Source organism: Phyllostomus discolor, chromosome 4 (genome assembly GCF_004126475.2).
Source record: "Phyllostomus discolor isolate MPI-MPIP mPhyDis1 chromosome 4, mPhyDis1.pri.v3, whole genome shotgun sequence".
Lineage (NCBI taxonomy): Eukaryota > Metazoa > Chordata > Mammalia > Chiroptera > Phyllostomidae > Phyllostomus > Phyllostomus discolor.
In genome coordinates, this window is record NC_040906.2 from 163,460,600 (window position 1) to 163,479,827 (window position 19,228).

At 36.0% G+C, this 19,228-nt stretch overlaps 1 protein-coding gene across 2 annotated transcripts in view; it reads left to right on the forward strand.

Annotated features, from left to right (window-relative positions):
- Positions 1 to 6,194: 6,194 nt before the first annotated feature.
- Positions 6,195 to 19,228, forward strand: part of LIN28B (lin-28 homolog B) — a 113,167-nt gene continuing 100,133 nt past the window's right edge. Inside the window, exons 1-2 of one of the 2 annotated variants that reach the window (XM_036024527.1) lie at positions 6,195 to 6,440; positions 15,560 to 15,608. In XM_036024527.1, coding sequence (XP_035880420.1) covers positions 15,572 to 15,608 — 37 coding nt within the window. In that variant the 5' untranslated portion in view covers positions 6,195 to 6,440; positions 15,560 to 15,571. Of the gene's footprint in view, positions 6,441 to 7,031; positions 7,348 to 15,559; positions 15,609 to 19,228 lie in introns of those variants that run through there. The other variant, XM_028509516.2, reaches the window with a different exon arrangement.

Genomic DNA, 19,228 nt, shown 5'->3' on the forward strand with positions numbered 1-19,228 from the left:
AATTCAGAATCACAGAAGCCTGGCATTGGGGCCTGGACATCAGCATTTCTAAGAGTTACTTTGTGACTTCTTGAATCATATATTAATCCCCATCGGATAATTTAACATAATTAATTCACATAGTTAATCATTACTTATTGAATCTCTTCAAGCAAGGTGAACCTAGTAAGAATCTGCATGGCATTTTATTTCTGTTAACTGTATATTATCACTGGGAAAGAAGGTATAGACTTCAGGCAGTTGTCAGAAGTGCTTGTCCACAATTATTCTATCAAGCCTAAAACCGGGCCCCCGGGACTAAGGCTTACTAAATTTTACTTCGGTCCCCATTTTGTAGACTGGGTCCTGCAGAGGTAAGGCCTGCTTCAGTGTGGCTGGTAGGGTAATAATATGGGTGTAATAATTTATAGTTTTAACTTGAACATTTCACCTAAAATGTCATATGGTATGCTTGAGTATGATTTGTTATATTACAGAATTACATGCTTATGATTTTGTAATAAAAGATTTTGTAATAAGATGGGGCATTATTTGTGCCAGACTTATAGTTATATACATACACAGATATTTAGTGTGTATATAAATTTTAAACATGTCCCAATCACACATACCAACCCCTATACCCAAATTAAAACTATCTTCTATAAACATGGTTGGAAGCTACTACTTGTCTCTGTTACCACTCTTTGGGCTTGATGTTTGAAGCAGTGATTCTAGGTAAGTGGGTCAGTCCAAGGTCTAGATTTGGTAAGGAGTATTAGGAAGCTTGAGTGGTTGTTGATACAAGCCCTACTCTTCAATCTACCTTTCTTGCTTTAATCTCCATCTGTCTTGCTTCTCTCTATATACCTTAATTGGTTCAGAACTGAGAAAAGAAAAAGGGAGTATTATTCAATGTCTCATCAAGCCACCAGAAATTAGTGACAACCCCAAGGAACAGCAAGAGAAGAAACATTGGTATACAATAAGAAAGTAGAAAAGAGGCTAAAATAAGGAAGCAAAATAAAAAGAAGGATATATTTTTAAAATAACTAGAGTGATAAGAGTAGCTTTAACAATTGCTTTTTGTTCCATTCTGAACAATCAATTGAGGAAGAAACTAGGAAGATACTAAGGTCCAGAGTGTTGATCTTTTTCCTTAGGTGAAGAAGATGGGCATGAAGAAGACTAGCAAAGTGTTCTCTATGCTCCCTAAATACCATTTCCTACTCCCCAACCCTGTAAGTGACTCAGAACAAATTTGCCTATCCTGGAAATTCTTCCCCAAGAGTCCTGGTTACAAAGCAAAGTGAAAAATTATTTTCAAAAAAGTTCAGTCCAGATATACACATAATTAGCTAAGTGGGTGCTTACTTATATATCTGTAGCACAGTATCCCAGAAGAGGGATTACTGGCCATAGAGTATATTTATCCTTTGAATGTTTCCCCAAATTGCCCTCTCTAAACCTTGTGCCCCTTTTGCACCCTCAAAGGAGTATATGAAAGTAGCAATTTACCCATAGCCTTGCCAACAGAATGTGTCGTCAAACTTTAGGATTTTTGCCAATTTCACAGGTGAGCACAAGTTTGTCATTTTTATGAATGTTAAGCTTTTTCCCCATTTTTCATTATTCTCTTTTTTATGTTAGGGAGAGTTAAACAGATAACTTATAATTTGGATGATAGGGCTTGCTTCATATTAATTCCAATAAGCATACAGTAGTCTAAAACAAACATTTGTGACTGATCTTTTTTTTTACTATAATAAATGAGAAAAAAACACCTAACTATGTGGATCTATTCAGTTCTCTGCAGTCATTTCATTTTTCAGTTCTAACTGACAGATTATTAGTTGAATTGTGACCCTCCCAAGGATGTTGGAATACTAACCTCCAGTACCTGAGAATGTGACCTTATTTGGAAATAGGGTCTTTACAGATGATCAAGTTTATATGAAGTCATTAGGTTGAGCTCTAGAAAACAAATACTATTACTTCCTTATTTTAAACTCTATTTTAAAAATGGTTTAATGGCAGGAGAATAAATGTAATATGTAAAGATTTAGTTTTTTTTTAAAGATTTTATTTATTTATTTTTAGAGAGGGAGGGGAGAGAGGGAGGGAGGGAGGGAGGGAGAGAGATATCAATGTGCGGTTGCTGGGGGTTATGGCCTGCAACCCAGGAATGTACCCTGGCTGGGAATCGAACCTGGGACACTTTGGTTCCCAGCCCGCACTCAATCCACTGAGCTACGCCAGCCAGGGCTAAGATTTAGTTTTTTAATATTATAACATTTAATCTAATTCATAAGTAAAATGACATGATGTTTGGGATTTACTTTCATATACAAGGTCTGTCTAGAAAAAGTCCAGCCATTGTTAACGAGAACTGTTTGCGCTGCATTGATGTATCCTGGCAATAAAGGAGAACAGACTGGAATGTGCATGTGTGAACAATGACGACTTTACTGTACCAGCCAGTGGGGGCATTAGATGCCATTGAGTGAGCATGTGTACTGTGTGGCTGTCACATTCAAAATGACTGAGTAGAGCAACAAATCTGCATCAAATTGCACATGAAGCTTGAACATTCATTCCTCCATGGGAACTATTTGGATGATTCAGAAGGGCACAGCTATGGGCAACTGGTGATTGGTAGCTTCAAAAGAACAACATGCCTGCTCATGCACCATGTCTCATGCTGAGTTTTTTGGCAAGCCATCAAATTACCCAGGTTGTCAGTCCCCCTGCCGCCCAGATTTGGTACCCTGTGACTTCTGGCTTTTCCCCAAACTAAAATCACCTTTAAAAAGGAAGAAATTTCAGACTGTCAATGGGATTCATGAAAATCCAATGGGGCAACTGATGGCAATTGGGAGAACTGTGTGTGTTGGGAACCGCCCTGCCTGGTATCAGAAGCTGTAACCCCCACCTAGGCTAAGGCTAAGGGAACGCCCTTGGAACCCTAAGCCAGCAAGGAGACAAAAGCTTATCTCCTTGGCAGGAGCACTGCTTTTGCTGCTTCATTCATAACTGAACCCCAAAGCTTGGTCAGTTAGCCAAAGACGGGTAAGATTCCAAGGGGGGAATGACCTAACACAGGCACGATCACGTGAGAGGCCCCCAAGAAAGGACTTTGGGGGCTACAGCAAAAGGGGGTGATGGGCCTTCGCTCCTCGGCTTTGACATAGCCTGAGTCCTCATCATCTGGGAGAAAATTTCCTTATCTCTTGGTTGCCTTAGTTCCCTTGCTCCACCTAAGCCTGAAACAATGACAGGGTGGTGCAGCTCTGTGCTGAAAAGGGCGGATTCCCGGGTGATCAGGCCTAAGAAAGAACATGTAAATTACTGTGAAACCTTTGTTTAGAATGCTCTCAGTTGAATGAGAAGGGTCCAAGGAGGAAGTTAGTTTGTTCCTCAAAGTCTTACAGCTCTTTGACCCTGACTCAAAATAGACCCACAGAGTTCCTTGTTATCTATTGTTCCTTACTTCCTCATAATGAGTAATAGTACCTGAATTATTATGCAAAACGAACCCAATAAAAGCAGGTTTGGACGGTATCAGAGTGCTCCCTACTAGAGGGTGTGGCCATTCCGCCTACTTCTCCACAGAAACTAGTCTGTCTCTGTGCATGTTTTTTCTCGCGTTTCGTCAAGCCATCCGCAGAGTTCTGTGATCACTGCTGGCCGGTGACCCACGCGTCATGTGTGAGATCTCAAGGTGCCTACTTTGAATAGGGACTGAGGAGTCATTGTCCTATGTACTATGTTTTTGTATCTTCTTCAATAAATGTTTCTATTTTTCATATTACATGTCTGGATACCTTCTGAACAGACCTTGTACTTTGGTGAAAAAAGGGTGGGACATAAATAACACACTGCATGCTATATTTTCCAATGTCTTGTTAATTACTTGCTTAAAAAATAACCATGGTACATTCTCTTGCACCAATTAAAAAGCAAAATTTCTTTCACACACACTATGTGCCCAGCACTGTTATGGGCACTGGAGGCACTGAGAAGAATTGGATCTTGTTCTTTCAGGGAGTCATTATCAGATATAATCTTAAGAGTAAATTATCACCATGGTCCCAGGTAAAAAGATACATTTTAGAAATAAATTGCTGAGAGCCATATATAAATGATAAATTCATTTGCCTTTAACTTTCTCTTGTGGCTTTTCATTCACTTTTAATTATGCCAATTTTATTCTTTGGTAATTGCTTAGCCTATCGAGGTTCATTCTCTCCCCATCCTGGCACCTAATATAAAGTAATACAGTAAGTATTACAATGCCACGTTTTTCATTTTTCTCACAGCAGCATGATGCCATGATAATTAGTTTGAAATCAAAAAGGAAAATGGCCTCTTGACTATTTGGGATACCAACTCAAGGTTATATTTTAATCTGTTTTTATTATTTTCTATTTACAATACTCAAGACTTTAAACAAGTACTATATCAATATATCATATGTCTTATAAAGCACCTGACATAGTTATTAAAAAAAACACAAATTTCATTCTGTAAGAGCATTGACTATAAACCCCACTCATAAATAAAATATTACTATAATGCTTTTAAGTCAAAGCATATCGTATTTCAGATGGTGATATATAATTAATTGCTGTTTTTCACTTTTGTGATCAATGTCTGCATTTTTCATTAAATTATAAATGGTATCATAACATAAAGTATGTAGCATTATAACAAATCAATTGCAATTGATTGATACAATGGCTATAACTAAGAATTTCATGTGAACAAATTCTCTGTACTACTCAATGAGTAATATAAATACTTTATATACTCACTAATGAAAAGGCATCTTTAAAGTCAGTCACACTCTACACAAGCTCAATGGAAAGTTGGGCAATCATCTAGGAATGGACCAAAGGTAACCAATGGGGAAAGTTCTTAGGGGGTCACAGTGGGATTTTGCTTCTGATAAATTTGATTCCACTCATCTCACCCCCAAACCAGAAGTGTTTTTTTCTAGACCATGGTTATCCCTGACAGATGAACTGGTTTCCTAATCTAATCTAGGAATTGGAAAGAAGCATATGGTCATCATTATACAGTAATGATTTAGAGATTTGTCTTTTAGTAATAAATTATCCAGCTAACTGACCTTTATTAGTAATGTTCAAAGTTTTCCATTTTTAATTTGTTGTTATACCATATATAAGGTGTATACATATATTAAACATTTATTTTGAATATAACTGGATTTATTTTGCTGGAATATTTAATCCCTTAATCAGTTACACCAAATAGTCCATATTTGTTTGATCAAACCAGATCACAGATTACAAGGCTGTTTGATTTTGTAACTGGTCACATGATAGTTGACCAGGACTATTTGGTTCTGAGTGAATAAAGAGAAACTTTGAGTGACAAGAATAAACTACAAAGGCATTAGGTGAGAAGGCAGTGACATTTTGGGGAGATATACCAAAACAACAGAGTTAGGTATGCACATATTACAGTATTTTTGGCCACAGATATTTTGGCACTTTGAGAGGTAATGTATGTGTTCAATTTGAGGTTGAGTATTTTATTGTTTAGGAAAGTACAATGTAGAATACAGCTGATAGTAGGTTCCCCACACTTCTGATACTATCTACGACGCTCACTGTATTCTGAGATACATTACTAATTATAACTTTGAATTGCACAATTAGGAATTTACTATCTGTAGGTACCAGCAGAGCGTTTGTTAGTTAAGGAGAAAAAGAGCCGGTACCTTCTTACAGTTTCACTCCTGCCTCCCTCGAGGTGCCTCCTGGGGACCACCAAGTGAGATTTCTCCAGGATCCTGTGCTGGCGCTGCAGGACCAAGCGACAGGCCCTGACATTCGCAGCCTCCGCGAGAACAGCCCCATTCTGCTCTGCGCGAGAACGCGCCTTCAGGTCAGAAGAAGGCAGCGCGCATCCTGAGAGCTGGTGGGGAAAGCTCCGCCACAGCCGTGCGCGCCCACAGAGCCCGAGAATGAATGGAAAGTTCAATCTCGCGCGCTCCGCGTGAGCAGCCAATGACGCGGCCCAGAGCTGCAGCGGGCAGGTGTGCGCGTGCCGCCGCCTGACGCAGGGCTCGAGTCGAGCAGCCCGAGCCACCGCGGCTTCCCGAGGCCCCCAGCCGGCTTGGCCCGCTCCTCCCTATTCCCAGCCACCCGCCAGGCAGCGGGCCGCGGAGCTGCGGCCACAGCGGATTCTGCGTCCACCAGCCGAGCACCGCCCTCCCTCCCCGACCCCTCCGCGCCGGGACCCCTTGCGGGCTCACAATGTGCTGACCCTCCTGGCCCCGCCGGGCACACCCCGGGTCTCCGGAGCTCCCTCAGGAAGTGACAGACTTCAGGCCCTTTTCTCCACCCGGTCCCCTGGACTGAACGCCACACGCGTAGTCACACGCTGTCCCCCGCTTACACCCGGGCTGGCGACGCGACCATGAGGCCCCAGAGGTAAGCAGCGCGCTCCGCGGCTGTGCGAGTGCGGCCAGGTGTGAGTGCGGTGCGGGCGGCTCGCTGCCCCTGGTCTGGCACGTGAGCAACGTCGAGCGGAGCTCGGTGCCATGGGGCAGGAAGAAAGGAAGAGGTGCGAGCGCCGGTTAGGTTAGGGAGAAGAACGGGGCAGGCTAGGGAAGTGACATGTCTCGCAGCAAGTTGCTGTTCGGAAGCAGGACCCCACGTCCTTCCTTCACCAACCCTTTTTTAATGCCCTCTTGTTGTCACTGAGATGCAGGCGGTCGATGTACTTCCGGGTTCACACCTTTCTCAACCCCGCTCCGCGCCGCTGGGTTGGCGCTTGTTGCAAGCGAGGTGTTGCTCATTGCCCAGCTGCCCAGTGTCACTGCTGCGGTCTCCGCTGGTCAGCCAGATTGGGCTGTGAGCTATAGTGCTGGGCGGGGAGGGGTGCAGGCGACTCGGGGCACTATGGTGAGACACAGGGTCTTGGTGGCGGGTCTGCACGGCTGGTGCAGGCGCCTCGCACAGGCGGGGCCGCGTCGCCAGGGGGCGTCCGCACCTGCCCTTCACGTATTCCGCTAACGGAGCTGCTTTGTAGCCTGCAGGAATCGGAGATCGGCTTTTGCTTTGGTGTCGGTGATGTGAATTCATGAATTAAAGTTAAGGATTTGTGGAGGACGGAGAAAAATGCACTTGGATTTAGGTTGCTTTTGAAAACGACCAAAGAGGAAATGATACATTTGCAGAAGCATTAACTACTGACTGGAACACTGGATGCGGGTGCATTACGAGGATTTGTACTACAAAAACTTTTTTTTTAATTGCACGTTGCTAGACATTGAGTGTTTTCGAGTAACATCTTGCAGTATGTATATAATGTCCTCATTGCGGAAATTTCTTAAATGTAAGTAATAGTAAGTCCGCCATTTTGAATTGGTTCATGTAACACAGACTGAAATCTTAGGTTCCTGTGTTTCCTTGAGTTCCTTTTTGTTCTTTTTGTAAATTTGTTTTCATCCATAGGTTTTTTAGGTTACCAGGTATTGTTACTGTTCATAGGACTAAATTATCCAGTGAAGATTTTTATACCTACAATTGCTAATGCAAGGGAAAAATAAATTATGCTTGTGTTTATTGTTTTTATTTCTTGGCCATAAATACTGCAGAAGTTAAAAGTACACATAACTAATATTAGAAAATGTAAAACATTTTACATTTCTAATGTAAATGTTTACAAAACATTGTTGGCAAAGTGTGACATTAAGTGAATTTTGCCCTGATTAAAAAAATTCTTGTGTCATTTTTGTGTAGATTATTACTATATTTAGGTAGGTGGTAATACAAATGCATCTTTTGGTAAAACGAATTTTTAAGTTCAAGAAACACTGAAAAACATCACAATTTAATTTTATAAAGATTTCAGGCAAACTAACATTTAAAATTGAATTATTCAAAATTTGAAAGTATAAATCTGGTATAAATGACACATTTTTCATGTGAATCTGTTATTTGACATATTTTTTTCTGCTGTGGTTTTGTACAGTTTGATAGTCATAAATTAACAACAGAATATGTAATAATCAGTATTCAGTTTTGAATTATAATTAGATCCTTGGCCATATGGGGACAATTCTTGCTTCCCACACTCTATCTCTGAATGTATGAAATAGGACAATCCAGTGTGTCTAAATTTCCTAAAGAGCTTTAGCAATTAAACTGACACAGGCCTCTTTCTAGTCTTTGGAGGGGAGGTAAAGGTACTTCAAAGAATAAAATACTTTATTTGACTTTGCCATTTTATAAATAGGATCAACTAATCATTGCTTGTTAATAAAATGTCAAATAAATGTTAATACGAATTTAAGGATCTGAATCAATTTGTAATGCAAACTAATTAGAGCTGTTTATAGGTACTTTGTGATAATAGATCTGGAACCAAATGATCCAAAGATAAATTCTCATCCTTGTTAAACTTTTTAATGTCTTATTATATGTCTGTGCCAAACTTCTTTCAGAAACAATGAAAAATTTGTTGTGAAATTAATCAGGATTTAAATAAATCCAGGTTATGGGGGGAAAGACCGTCAACTACACTTCTTTGTAAGTGAAGGAGGTTGAATTTTAGTATAGTGGTGCTCAAAGTTAGTCCAGAATGACTTAAAGTGTGTTGCACATGTAAATTCTAAAAAACCACCAGAATTTTAATGAATATAGTGGATTTAAGAGTTCCCATTTATTCTGAAGAGAAGATTAAACAGATCTTATCTGTCATAGTTTGATAATGATTGATATCTGATCATGTCTCTTTTTCCAGTATTTGTAACACTGCTATCATAATTTACAAACTATGATTAAGGGAAAAATAAGTTATTAAATAAAACATGCATAATAGCTTTCAGGTATAGCATCAATGTTTCTTTAAAATAATTGAAGTGTTATTCATAAGTATCAAATATGTAGACTGTAAATGATCTTTAAACATTTAAGCTATAGTTCAGCTGATTAAAAGAGGGAAGCAGAGATTCATAGATGCATTAGTTTAGAAATAATAAAGGCTATTGAGTATAAAAGGGACATTACAAATTTTTGGTCAGTTAAAGATTTTCCTTATTTGGCAATTTTTAGTAGAATCTTATTTTCTTTTAAAATTTTATAGCCCATAAGTGTCCAAGTTTTATATTTAAATGCTTGAGAACATGTACCTGATTTTTTTGCCTTTAAAGGAACATTTTCTTTACCAATAAGTACTGTTTTCTGTGACCCACGAGGTAAAGAATTTCTAGCTTTCTAAGTAGAACAATGAAAAAAAAATTCTTTATATTAAAAGATTAAGATTGATTTACATGAACATATCTAGGAATATGTGAAATATAAAATTACATTGATTTGAGAAACTTGCCCACTAGATACATGTATACTGATTTGGATTTATCTGACAGTGACTCTGTGAAGTCGCTGACCATAGTGCTGAACCAGGACAGCCATATTGGTCATTGCTAAATCTGACTGAAAACCACACAGAAATTGCATAGAGATTCAAGTACTGTCCTCACTGTAAGAAATATATACATATGCTTTATATATACCTTTTAATGTGGTCTTTTTACCCAGCTTCATTGGAATCAACCAGAAATTGTAATAGAGAAATTTTACCCTTAACTGTATAACATTAATTTTGAATGTCAGTATAATCAATAAGATCAATGCTAGAGGTTTTCTCTTTCTTTGAAAGCTGCCACTTGCAAAGGAAGACAAGATTATAAAACCAATTTAAGCAACTAATGAATTCTCAAAAAAAGTACAATTTTAGCTGATACTGCAGTAAAGTTGTGTATGAATTTGATACCTGGAATTTTTGATTCAAGTTCATAGTCTGGCACTATCCATACCATCATCAAGACATGTGTTATCAAATTAATCAATTTAGAAATAAGTCATGAAATAAATTCTACTTGGAAACAATAACAATATATAAGCAAGTTTATAAATAGAAAAATATATATTTTTACATTATAATGATCTTGAGTTAGTTCTTTGGGGAAATTTTCTATTGTTTGAACCAGGACAGACACCAGGCTGTCACTGCTTATGATATTACTGTGTTTTACATTGTGTAAATTGAACACTGATATGAAATCACTGTAGAAATTACTTGAAAAGGAATGTGTAATACATTTTAATATTTCAGTAAAAAGTATCATTTGTACTATTTTAGATGTAGAACTTGACAATTTTTCTAAAAATAGAATGGGTTGATATGCAGGATCATCAAATTAAGGGTCAGAGGTGACCACCCAGGACAAAGGGCATGCAGCTCATTTTCAAGCAATCAGTTTCCAGTTTTTTCATGGCTGAACAAAAGCTTAATTATATAGAAAAAAGGACATAGTGTTGTATGACCAGTTGTAATGGTGGAAAAACACGTTTTAAATTTTCTAAATACTTTCAAATCTGTGTTTCTTTTATAAACAGTAGAAATGCAAGAGCCAAAATGCTACTTTTATATTTTTCAGATATTTCTTTTAGGTAACATTTTTTTAGATTCTATAAAACTATTTCAACTAAAATATTCTATACTGTATAGGTATAAAACAGACATACTTTTTTGTAGATTAAATATTTTAGAAAAACTATAAATGTTTTTTTTTTTTTTGCATTAATCTCTTGGTGTAATCTCTGCCAGTGAAATTCCTATTGTTTTTATTTAATATTATGTTTATTATACCATTAGATCGCTGGCCATGGCATAAAGATGAGCAGCCTCTAAAACATCTCTTCATGTTTATTATGTTAAATAGAGATATTCAGGTTTACATAAAATCTTTTGTTTTTGTTACCATACCAAAAAGCTGTGATAAAGTTTTTGGCTTAAAGTTGTGGAGGGCATTAAAAATATGTTATTAGCTTTTTAAACAGAAATTTTGCTATTATTTGGATTCTGTAATTTAAAACCACTTTTTTTCTTTAATTTTATGTGACCTTAATGAATCAGCTGTAGGCTTTATTGTATAAAACTATTGTTTTATAGAGTAGGAAATACAAACTATTTGCATTAACAAAACCAACTGTGCTGTTGCTCAGTTGTGCTACAACTTTCACATTTAAGTTAAAGAATTGTGTTTACAGTTAAGAATTGTGCCATACTCAGTGCCTTAATCAGTCTAGACAATATGTCAATTGACTTAAATTAATATTCACTGAGATTTATTTTCTAGAATAAGTTATTTTTAGTGCACTTTTTTGAAGAGAATGCTAGAGCTGCCTATATCTTATGCAAAACCAGTAAAATTTCAATTTCACAGTGGTAGAGAAAGTTACCATCTCTGGATTTAGCAGTACTAGAAATATTAGCCTCTAATTTAAAGTTAAGTGTTTATATAGTGTAAGTAATGAAAAATTAATGTATTAAAATGTAACTCATAAATATAAAAATGCAGTATTTTTGTAAATATAAATTTCTTTATTATCTCAAGAAAATGTTCAAAATATTTAACCAAATATAAAATTTCCTGTCTTAACATTCCAGTACTCATTATTTTTCATCTGTATAAAGTTACATGTAAATATTTATCTTTAAAGATAGTTTTTTAAAAATTGAACCTGTATAAACTTGATGGTACAAGATTTCCACTTACAAGGGGGACACCCCAAAAGCCCAGAATTTATTAATAAAAATTGTGTATTTATTCTTACATGCCTAAACTCCAGTACTTCAAAGTACTCTCCATTTGATGGAATACACCTATCAAGACATTTTTTTCTACTACTCAGAATAGTTTCTGAGATCATCGGTTTTGATGCCTTTTAGTGCTTCTGCCATTTTTTGTTTTATCTCTTCCACATTGGCAAAACATTTCCCTTTGAGGGTTTTTTTCATTGCAGGGGTGTCACTTGGGGAGAGATTGGGTGAATAGGGAGAGTGAGGCATGGGGGTCATGCCATTTTTGTTTAAAAACTGCTAAACTCTCAGTGCAGGGTGGACAGTTGAGCTCTAAATCATCTATCATGAAATGGGCAAATGCACCAAAAAAGCTTTTAAAAAAAAATCACTAAAACCAAACGCATCCTCTCACAACAATGCCAGCTGGTATACTGATACAGATGGGTTCCTAGAACACTCACCTACGGGGAGAAGCCCGTACTACAAGGGGCCTGCCCTCCAGGAGATAATTCTGGGGTTTTGGGGGTCCCCCTTCATATATACAAAATTACAGGAGAATGTTCAGTTGAATTGAAAAATAATTCATCCCAATTTTGCCTATGTAGCACTTGATTTGTCAGTTGACTAATCTGCAAAAAATAATTAGATCGAAGGTTTTTTTTAAAAGATTTTACTTATTTATTTTTAAAGAGAGGAGAAGGGAGGGAGAAAGGGAGAGAAACATCAATGTGTGATTGCCTCTTGCACACCCCCCACTGGGGACCTGGCCCACAACCCAGGCATGTGCCCTGACTGGGAATCGAACTGGCAGCCCTTTGGTTTGCAGGCCAGCACTGAATCCACTGATATGTAGTAAATGTTTCTTCAGAGGACAGTGTTAGAAAACATTCAATATTAAAAACTTCAACATTTAATATTTTATTTGATGTATGTTTATGTTATATTTGTTATAGTAAATCTAAATAAGTATTGTGGTTTAGGTTTCAGTCTGGTGTTTGTGTAGGATGTTTGCTATATGGTTTGAAGTTATTTAAAAACTTCTCCCCAACTATTTTTCTAGTAAAGAACAGTCACATTGCTGTCTACTTTACTTTTCAAAACAAATGTATTTATTTCAATGATAGTTGAGTCATACTGTAAATATACTATAATTTTTGTTATAAACCATAAATATTTTTGTAAACTATAATGTTTTATACTTACATTATTTTAGAAAATACCAGTACTAAGAAACAAAAAAAGTTGTTTTCTTAAGTATTTTTTAAATGTTGAGAAATTATAGAAATGAGAATAAGTAATGAAATAATTTTCCTTTTATTTTGGCAAATATTCTTGATTGCTAAATTATTTTGAGAACTAAAAGTAACTTAAAAAACACAATAAAGATTAAATCAATACAAATAAAATTCTTTTGGCTTAAAAAAAGTAACTTACATATTATTAATTTTAGGAGGGAAAACTTACGTGATGTAAATTGAACTGAAATAAAAATCTGAGTAATATGGTAGTATTGCTATTACTCAATTTTCTGGACTTAATAGCTTAATTGTCAATTTTTTAAAAAGCGAGTGTATAATGTGCAATAATAATAATTTTCCTTTACATTGCATAGTTACAATAGTGGATTAACACCAATATGTAAAGTACTTGAGAAGAATATTGTATGTTTTAATAGGAGAAAGTATGAAGTATAAAAGTATTTGTAACAGATAGTGTTTATAAACTAGGTAATTTTATAGCAGAAGTACACATATTTAGCCAAAATTATTGAAATCATTTTGTATGCACATATTTTATATTTGCAATAGTAAAAGGACTAATTTTCTATCATATCCTCTTTATGAAAAGGTGGTTGTTAAGGAAAATTTTTTTAAAAATATTTATTTATTTATTTTAGAGAGCAAGGAAAGGCAAGACATTGATATGTTGTTCCACTTATTTATACATTCATTGATTGATTCTTGTGTGTTCCCTGACCAGGGATCAAACCTGCATCCTGATGTATCAGGATGATGCTCTAACTGACTGAGCTTCTCTGCCAGGGCTGAAGAAAATTTTGTATACAAATTAATTTATTTCATAAAAGCATTCTAGAGATGGTCAAGCTAGGTTTGGAAATTCATTAAGTCATTGATTTAAAAATTGTGTATTAAACACTGAAGAATGCCTAGATTAAAATGATGAACTGAATATATACAATTCCTGCCACCATACAGCATAGAGTGAAGTTGGGAAGAGAACATCATCTTGGGCTATTACAGTCAATTACAGTACAGTATCACATGGTAGAAGCATTGGTGCTCAGTGTGCAACAATAAGAAAAAGAGATCAAAGTGGAGATTTAAATGATGAACAGGGATTATTCTAGTGAAGGATCAGAGAAGTATATTCTAGGATATCACAACTTTAATTAGTTTTTAATATTTACCCCCAAATATAGTATTAAATAAATATACCTGTGTATAAATTATAAATAGCTGTTTTTGATTATTCATGTATTTAAGGAATAATTTTAATTCCTTATTGTTATTTCAAATAGTCACCTATATTAAGAATATGAACATTTAATATTGTAAATATTTTATATAGCATTTACCTCCCTCATTCCTTTTTTTTCGACATGTTTAGAACATGTTGGTTTGAGCTTTTTTGTAAATATAAGCAGAGAAGATTAAGCATGGGCTGTGGGCTATTAGAACAGAAAAATGGGCTAGGGTTTTGCTGAAATTATGTGTAATGCCTAACATAAACCAAATGTGCAAAATAAAACAATGTAGTCTTACAGTAAAGGAAAGCTCTATTTAATAAGTTTTAATATTGAATTTTGGTAACATTAGGATCTGTCATCTTCTGTCTTTTAGTGGGTAGCACAGGATAACTGGAGGATTTAATGTACAGAGTTTCACATACCCTTTGTTCACATTCTTCCTCTAGTCTTTTCAAATGTTACTCAATGGGACTGTCATCCTTTATAAGAAGAATCTTGGGTCAACATTCATTAGAACTCTGCACTTGGAAAACCATCTGTTTAGTTTTGAAAAGAAAATTAGATTGCAACCTAAAGAATTTGCACATAATGGCTTATTTTGTGTGAGTTGATATAGTAGATATAGCGTGTAAAACTTAGTTAAGGAACAAAGGTAACCCTGGGTGGTAGTAGGTGACTGGATGTGTGTTCAAACAAATTATTTTCCAGTCCTTAATAACTCTTACCTAAGGATAAAAATGATAATCCAGTGGCCATTGGGAGTTTCTCTTCCAATTGCTATACTTCACTACTGGGTGACCTCTTCATTACAAGTTTTATTGTGTTGTGACATCTGCCAGCAGATCTTTTAGAAAAGTCAGTGCTTACTCGTGTTGTAAACAAGAACTGTTTTTCCTTTTAAAAATCAGGGTTAATTCATAATAAGAACCTTTAATTAAATATACTTAATGGTTAAATGAATTACCATTAAAGTAAATTTTTATTTTTGCAAAGAGTATATGAATGTAACAGAGAGCTCTAATATCAATGGTGTAGGTACCACAATTAGATTCTCATGATTTATCTTTTAAAATATATTTGAAGAGAATAGTTAGGTAAGTTCATCAAGAAGCACAATATTGTGGATTAGCTTGATTCTTAATTGTGTTTTTAAAATAGAATGGAATTATTGAATTACAGTGCAATAAGTGTTTTTTTTAAATTTAATTTCATTGTTCATGAAATCAGGATCTTTGACTACATCTTAACGATTTTGTTTAAAAGGCTTTTTAAAATCAGTGTCCTTTAATAGGAATGAAAGGCAAGTTTATGGCAATTGGTTATCTAATTTTGCTAGGTGAGTCTTAAATTTGACTTCACAGAGTCAAAACCTGGGCATTTTATTGCTTTCTAATGATCCACTAAGCTGAAGAAGAGGTAATTAAAAAGGCTATTAATGTAGTACTAACTTGAACTTTCTGGTTCTAGGTTCTTCAGAAGATGATGAGGTCATTCAACCAGGTTTCATCAGCCCCAGGTTAGTCTTTTTTTTTTTTTTAATAAATTAAATATTTTACTTGATGAACATTTGAAAAGATCACTAAAGGTATATTAGGAAATTTGGCAACTTTCAGGAATTCACTTTGGCTAGATGGGTAGCGTATCCTATTGGATTCCAGATCATTCTGTCTATAAACTGTTGCTCCCGCCTGAATACATAGACGAAATCTTCTAATTAACCCCTTTTCCTCTTGATTTTAGTAGTATTGGGTTTTGTGATTCTTTTTTCTATAACTCAGGGAAAATTGATAGATATTTACATGTTTATGTAGCTGAATGAAGAGTATTTGTAGTTTGTTCCTTTTTTAAATACCCATAGCAAAATAGGCACTCACAAATATAGGTTGAATTAATTTAAAAATAGAGACTTGGTGCTATTTTCAAATAATTTATCATAACATGAATAGCACAATGTATTAGACATTTTTCAGAGAATTAGGGAATTTTGCTACTTTAAAGAAGCTCCATTTATTTGGATTTTCATGAACTTGTATCATGTTTGTTCATTATACTGCAAAAATGAGTCATTTGAACTTTTAACATTTTAAACCTAGTATATGTATTTTCCTTTATGTAGATGTACTATAAAACCGAGATTTTTGATAAGTGTTTTCTTAAGTTACCGACATTCACTTAAAACTTACAATACTATTGTCAGTAACAGTTTTATTTGATAATGTAATACTCTGGGTTATACTTTGATGAATTTAATACTTTGGCTCTAGTCTTAACTGATACTACTATGAAAGCATTTAAAAGCTGTGATACGACAGGGTTTATGAACATTAAATACAAGTAAAAAGATGTTATTCTATCATTAAACTTATCAAATTCAGGATTATAGACAGCAACATGAAAATAACAGGGATCAAAAAGTTGAATGAGGAAACTGTTGATAGGCATTGCCATTTCACTTTCCTTTTTTTCTAGAAGGATTCTAGTGAATCCTTTAACATGGAGATGGTGCTCTAAAGAGTGTCATGAAAAAGAAGATACTGAAAAGATGCTACAATATTTTAATTTACTAACTAGTTTCTGATTACTGTTAGATTGTTTTTTTTGTGGGGACAAACTGGAGACAGTCCAGATACCTTTTTCTTTTCTGTTGGGAAATAATGTTAACACCAATGTGTTAAGTGACTGTAATAAAGTTTCATGTCTGTGTTTCCTTGTGAGTAAAAAGGGGTTGTTCAGGAGAGGTTCCACTTTCACCAAAAAGAAAGGTTATTTCCAGGGATTACATTTAAGATGAAATACTTGGACTTCAGCTGGTCCAGTCTCCTCCTTTGCAGATGAGGTAACTGTGGCCCAGAGAAGGTTAGTGATTAATAAAGCCAGCAAGTGGGACTAGAACTCTGGCTTCTAGTTTCTAGCTGGATGCTCTTTCTCCACAGATTTGCTTCTCACACAAGCATCTTTAAAGCCTGAAGATTTCTTTCCACTTCCCTCATCTTTTACTCCCCCACTGTTCTTTTTCTTTCCATTTTTCATCCACCTGCCCCCTTCTCCCAAATAAACCCAAAGTGAAAATACTAAAATAAATACGTCGGAAACAGCCCATACTTATTTCATTTTGATGAGATTAAGTTATTAAGATTTCTTTTGATGAGATTAAGTTATAAAGAACCAGCTATCATTGCTTTGGAGGGGAATTACATGTTTATACTATATAGTATTATTTCTATAGATTTAATATTTACTACAAAAAGATCTTCAAATTATGAAGCATACATATTTGACTCATGCAGGTGAAATATACTCATTTTTCAAATAAAATGAAGTTTTGTGCAATTTGGGGCAAAGTAATGTAGTGCTTGTTAGAAAATGATTTTTAACCCATTTCTGTTCTGATTAAAATCATTTAAGGAAGTATTTGTTAAACACAGTTCAGAAAATATTTGGGAATTATAATAAAAATTTTTATTTTTCCTTTTCATTGGGGGAGTATGGTAATAAAACAGTATTGTTTTGTTATTTCAGTTTTTTAAAGAAACTTTCTATAAAATGATGCTTCTAAAATGTCTTTCTTCTGATTTAATTTTTGTTGCTCTAAATACTTTGCTGAAACATAACTGATCCAAAAAGAAGGAAATGTTTGCAAATCTTTGTTCTTTTTTAAGTATGAAAGCAATTTGTAAAATGTAAAATATATGCTAATAAGTTCTTGTGTTTTCATAATTTAATTAAACCTGGGTAAATGTGTTAAGATATTTAAGAAAAAATTTACAGAGATTTGCAAACGGTGTAAAGATTCTCAAATTGGAACAATTGGGTTAATCCAAAGCATTTTGTTTCTAGATAAGGAAATTAAATGAGAACGGAATTTTGCTTTTTTAAAACAAAAACAAAATGTCCCTGTATTCTCAAGTGCTTTTATTATAAGACCAAGGCACCCAGCAGAGTATTCCTTTCATGGGATTCCGTATTGTAAGAATTTCAAGCAAGTTATTTGCCAAGTAGTTTGCTGAAACCGCAGTGGGAGGGATGGGGAACAGTTTGCCCGAGGTGCCGCTTTTGGGTTGGAAACCTCATTGGGGAGGACAAAGTGGGTTCCCTAAAATCATCTCCAGCCGCCCCCCACCCCACCCCCTTCCCGGAGGAGTGCTTTTTCTGACTCTCCGAAGGCGCACAGCGATGTTTTCGTGGCTGCCCTAAAGTACCGGCGCCAGCAGTCTGAAGACCTCTCCATTTTAGGCAAGGCCTGGTGGGGGGAAGGGGGTAGTGGTCATTTTTTCCAGGTTCTCCCAATTCCTTCCCCCTTGACTTCACTTCTCTTAGGTTTCCGAGACTCTTGACATCTCATAGATAAAGAGATCAAATTATAAATGTTATGTCTGGAGATGCAGTAGAAGTAGTAGACCGCGCCAAGTGTTGTCTTCCGTAGTGGTGAAGGAAAGGGTTTTTTCCTTTGTTTGGTTTTCTGGGGTGGGAGTGGTAGGGAGGACAAACGTAAAAATCCATTAATTAGTGAGAAATCATTAGCCGCCTTAGGAATGGCTCCACTTGTAGAGAGGACGTGGTGATGTGCTGAATAAGGGAAAGGTGACTGGAGAAGGGAGAGGAAGTGCCGGGCCGGAGGTGGAGGGAAAGGGGAGAGCCGCTGGCTGGGGGTCTTGGCGACCTTGGGGCTCGGACTGTGCGTGAAATTACAGGGCTGAGAAGGCAGCGCTGGGGCTGCAGACCCCGGCCTCATTTGCCAGGAGGAGAACCCGGGTGGAGTCGCTCGCCGCAGTGGCACAGCCCCTCCTCCTAGTTTTAAGAAGAACCAAAGCATTGTTTCTGCTTTGATAGAAGTCACTCATTGCTTATAGAAAAACAAGGACGGTGGGCTCTGGCATTTCTTTTGGCTCCTTGCATTGTACTGTTGGAATTAAAAACAAAATCGGCTGAGAGTGCGTGCACTTTGCTTTTTTTCATGGAGAAGCCTTAGATTGTGATAACCAGTGGGCATATATGATCGGTTATTTCCTTGATTTTTACCCCCAGTGCGTTAATGATCTATGTACCTACTTGAACTCATTTTATAGATATTTTGAAAGAACTATGATAAATTAACCTAGTGAAATATTTGGCTTTCACAAGTATAAAACATGCGTT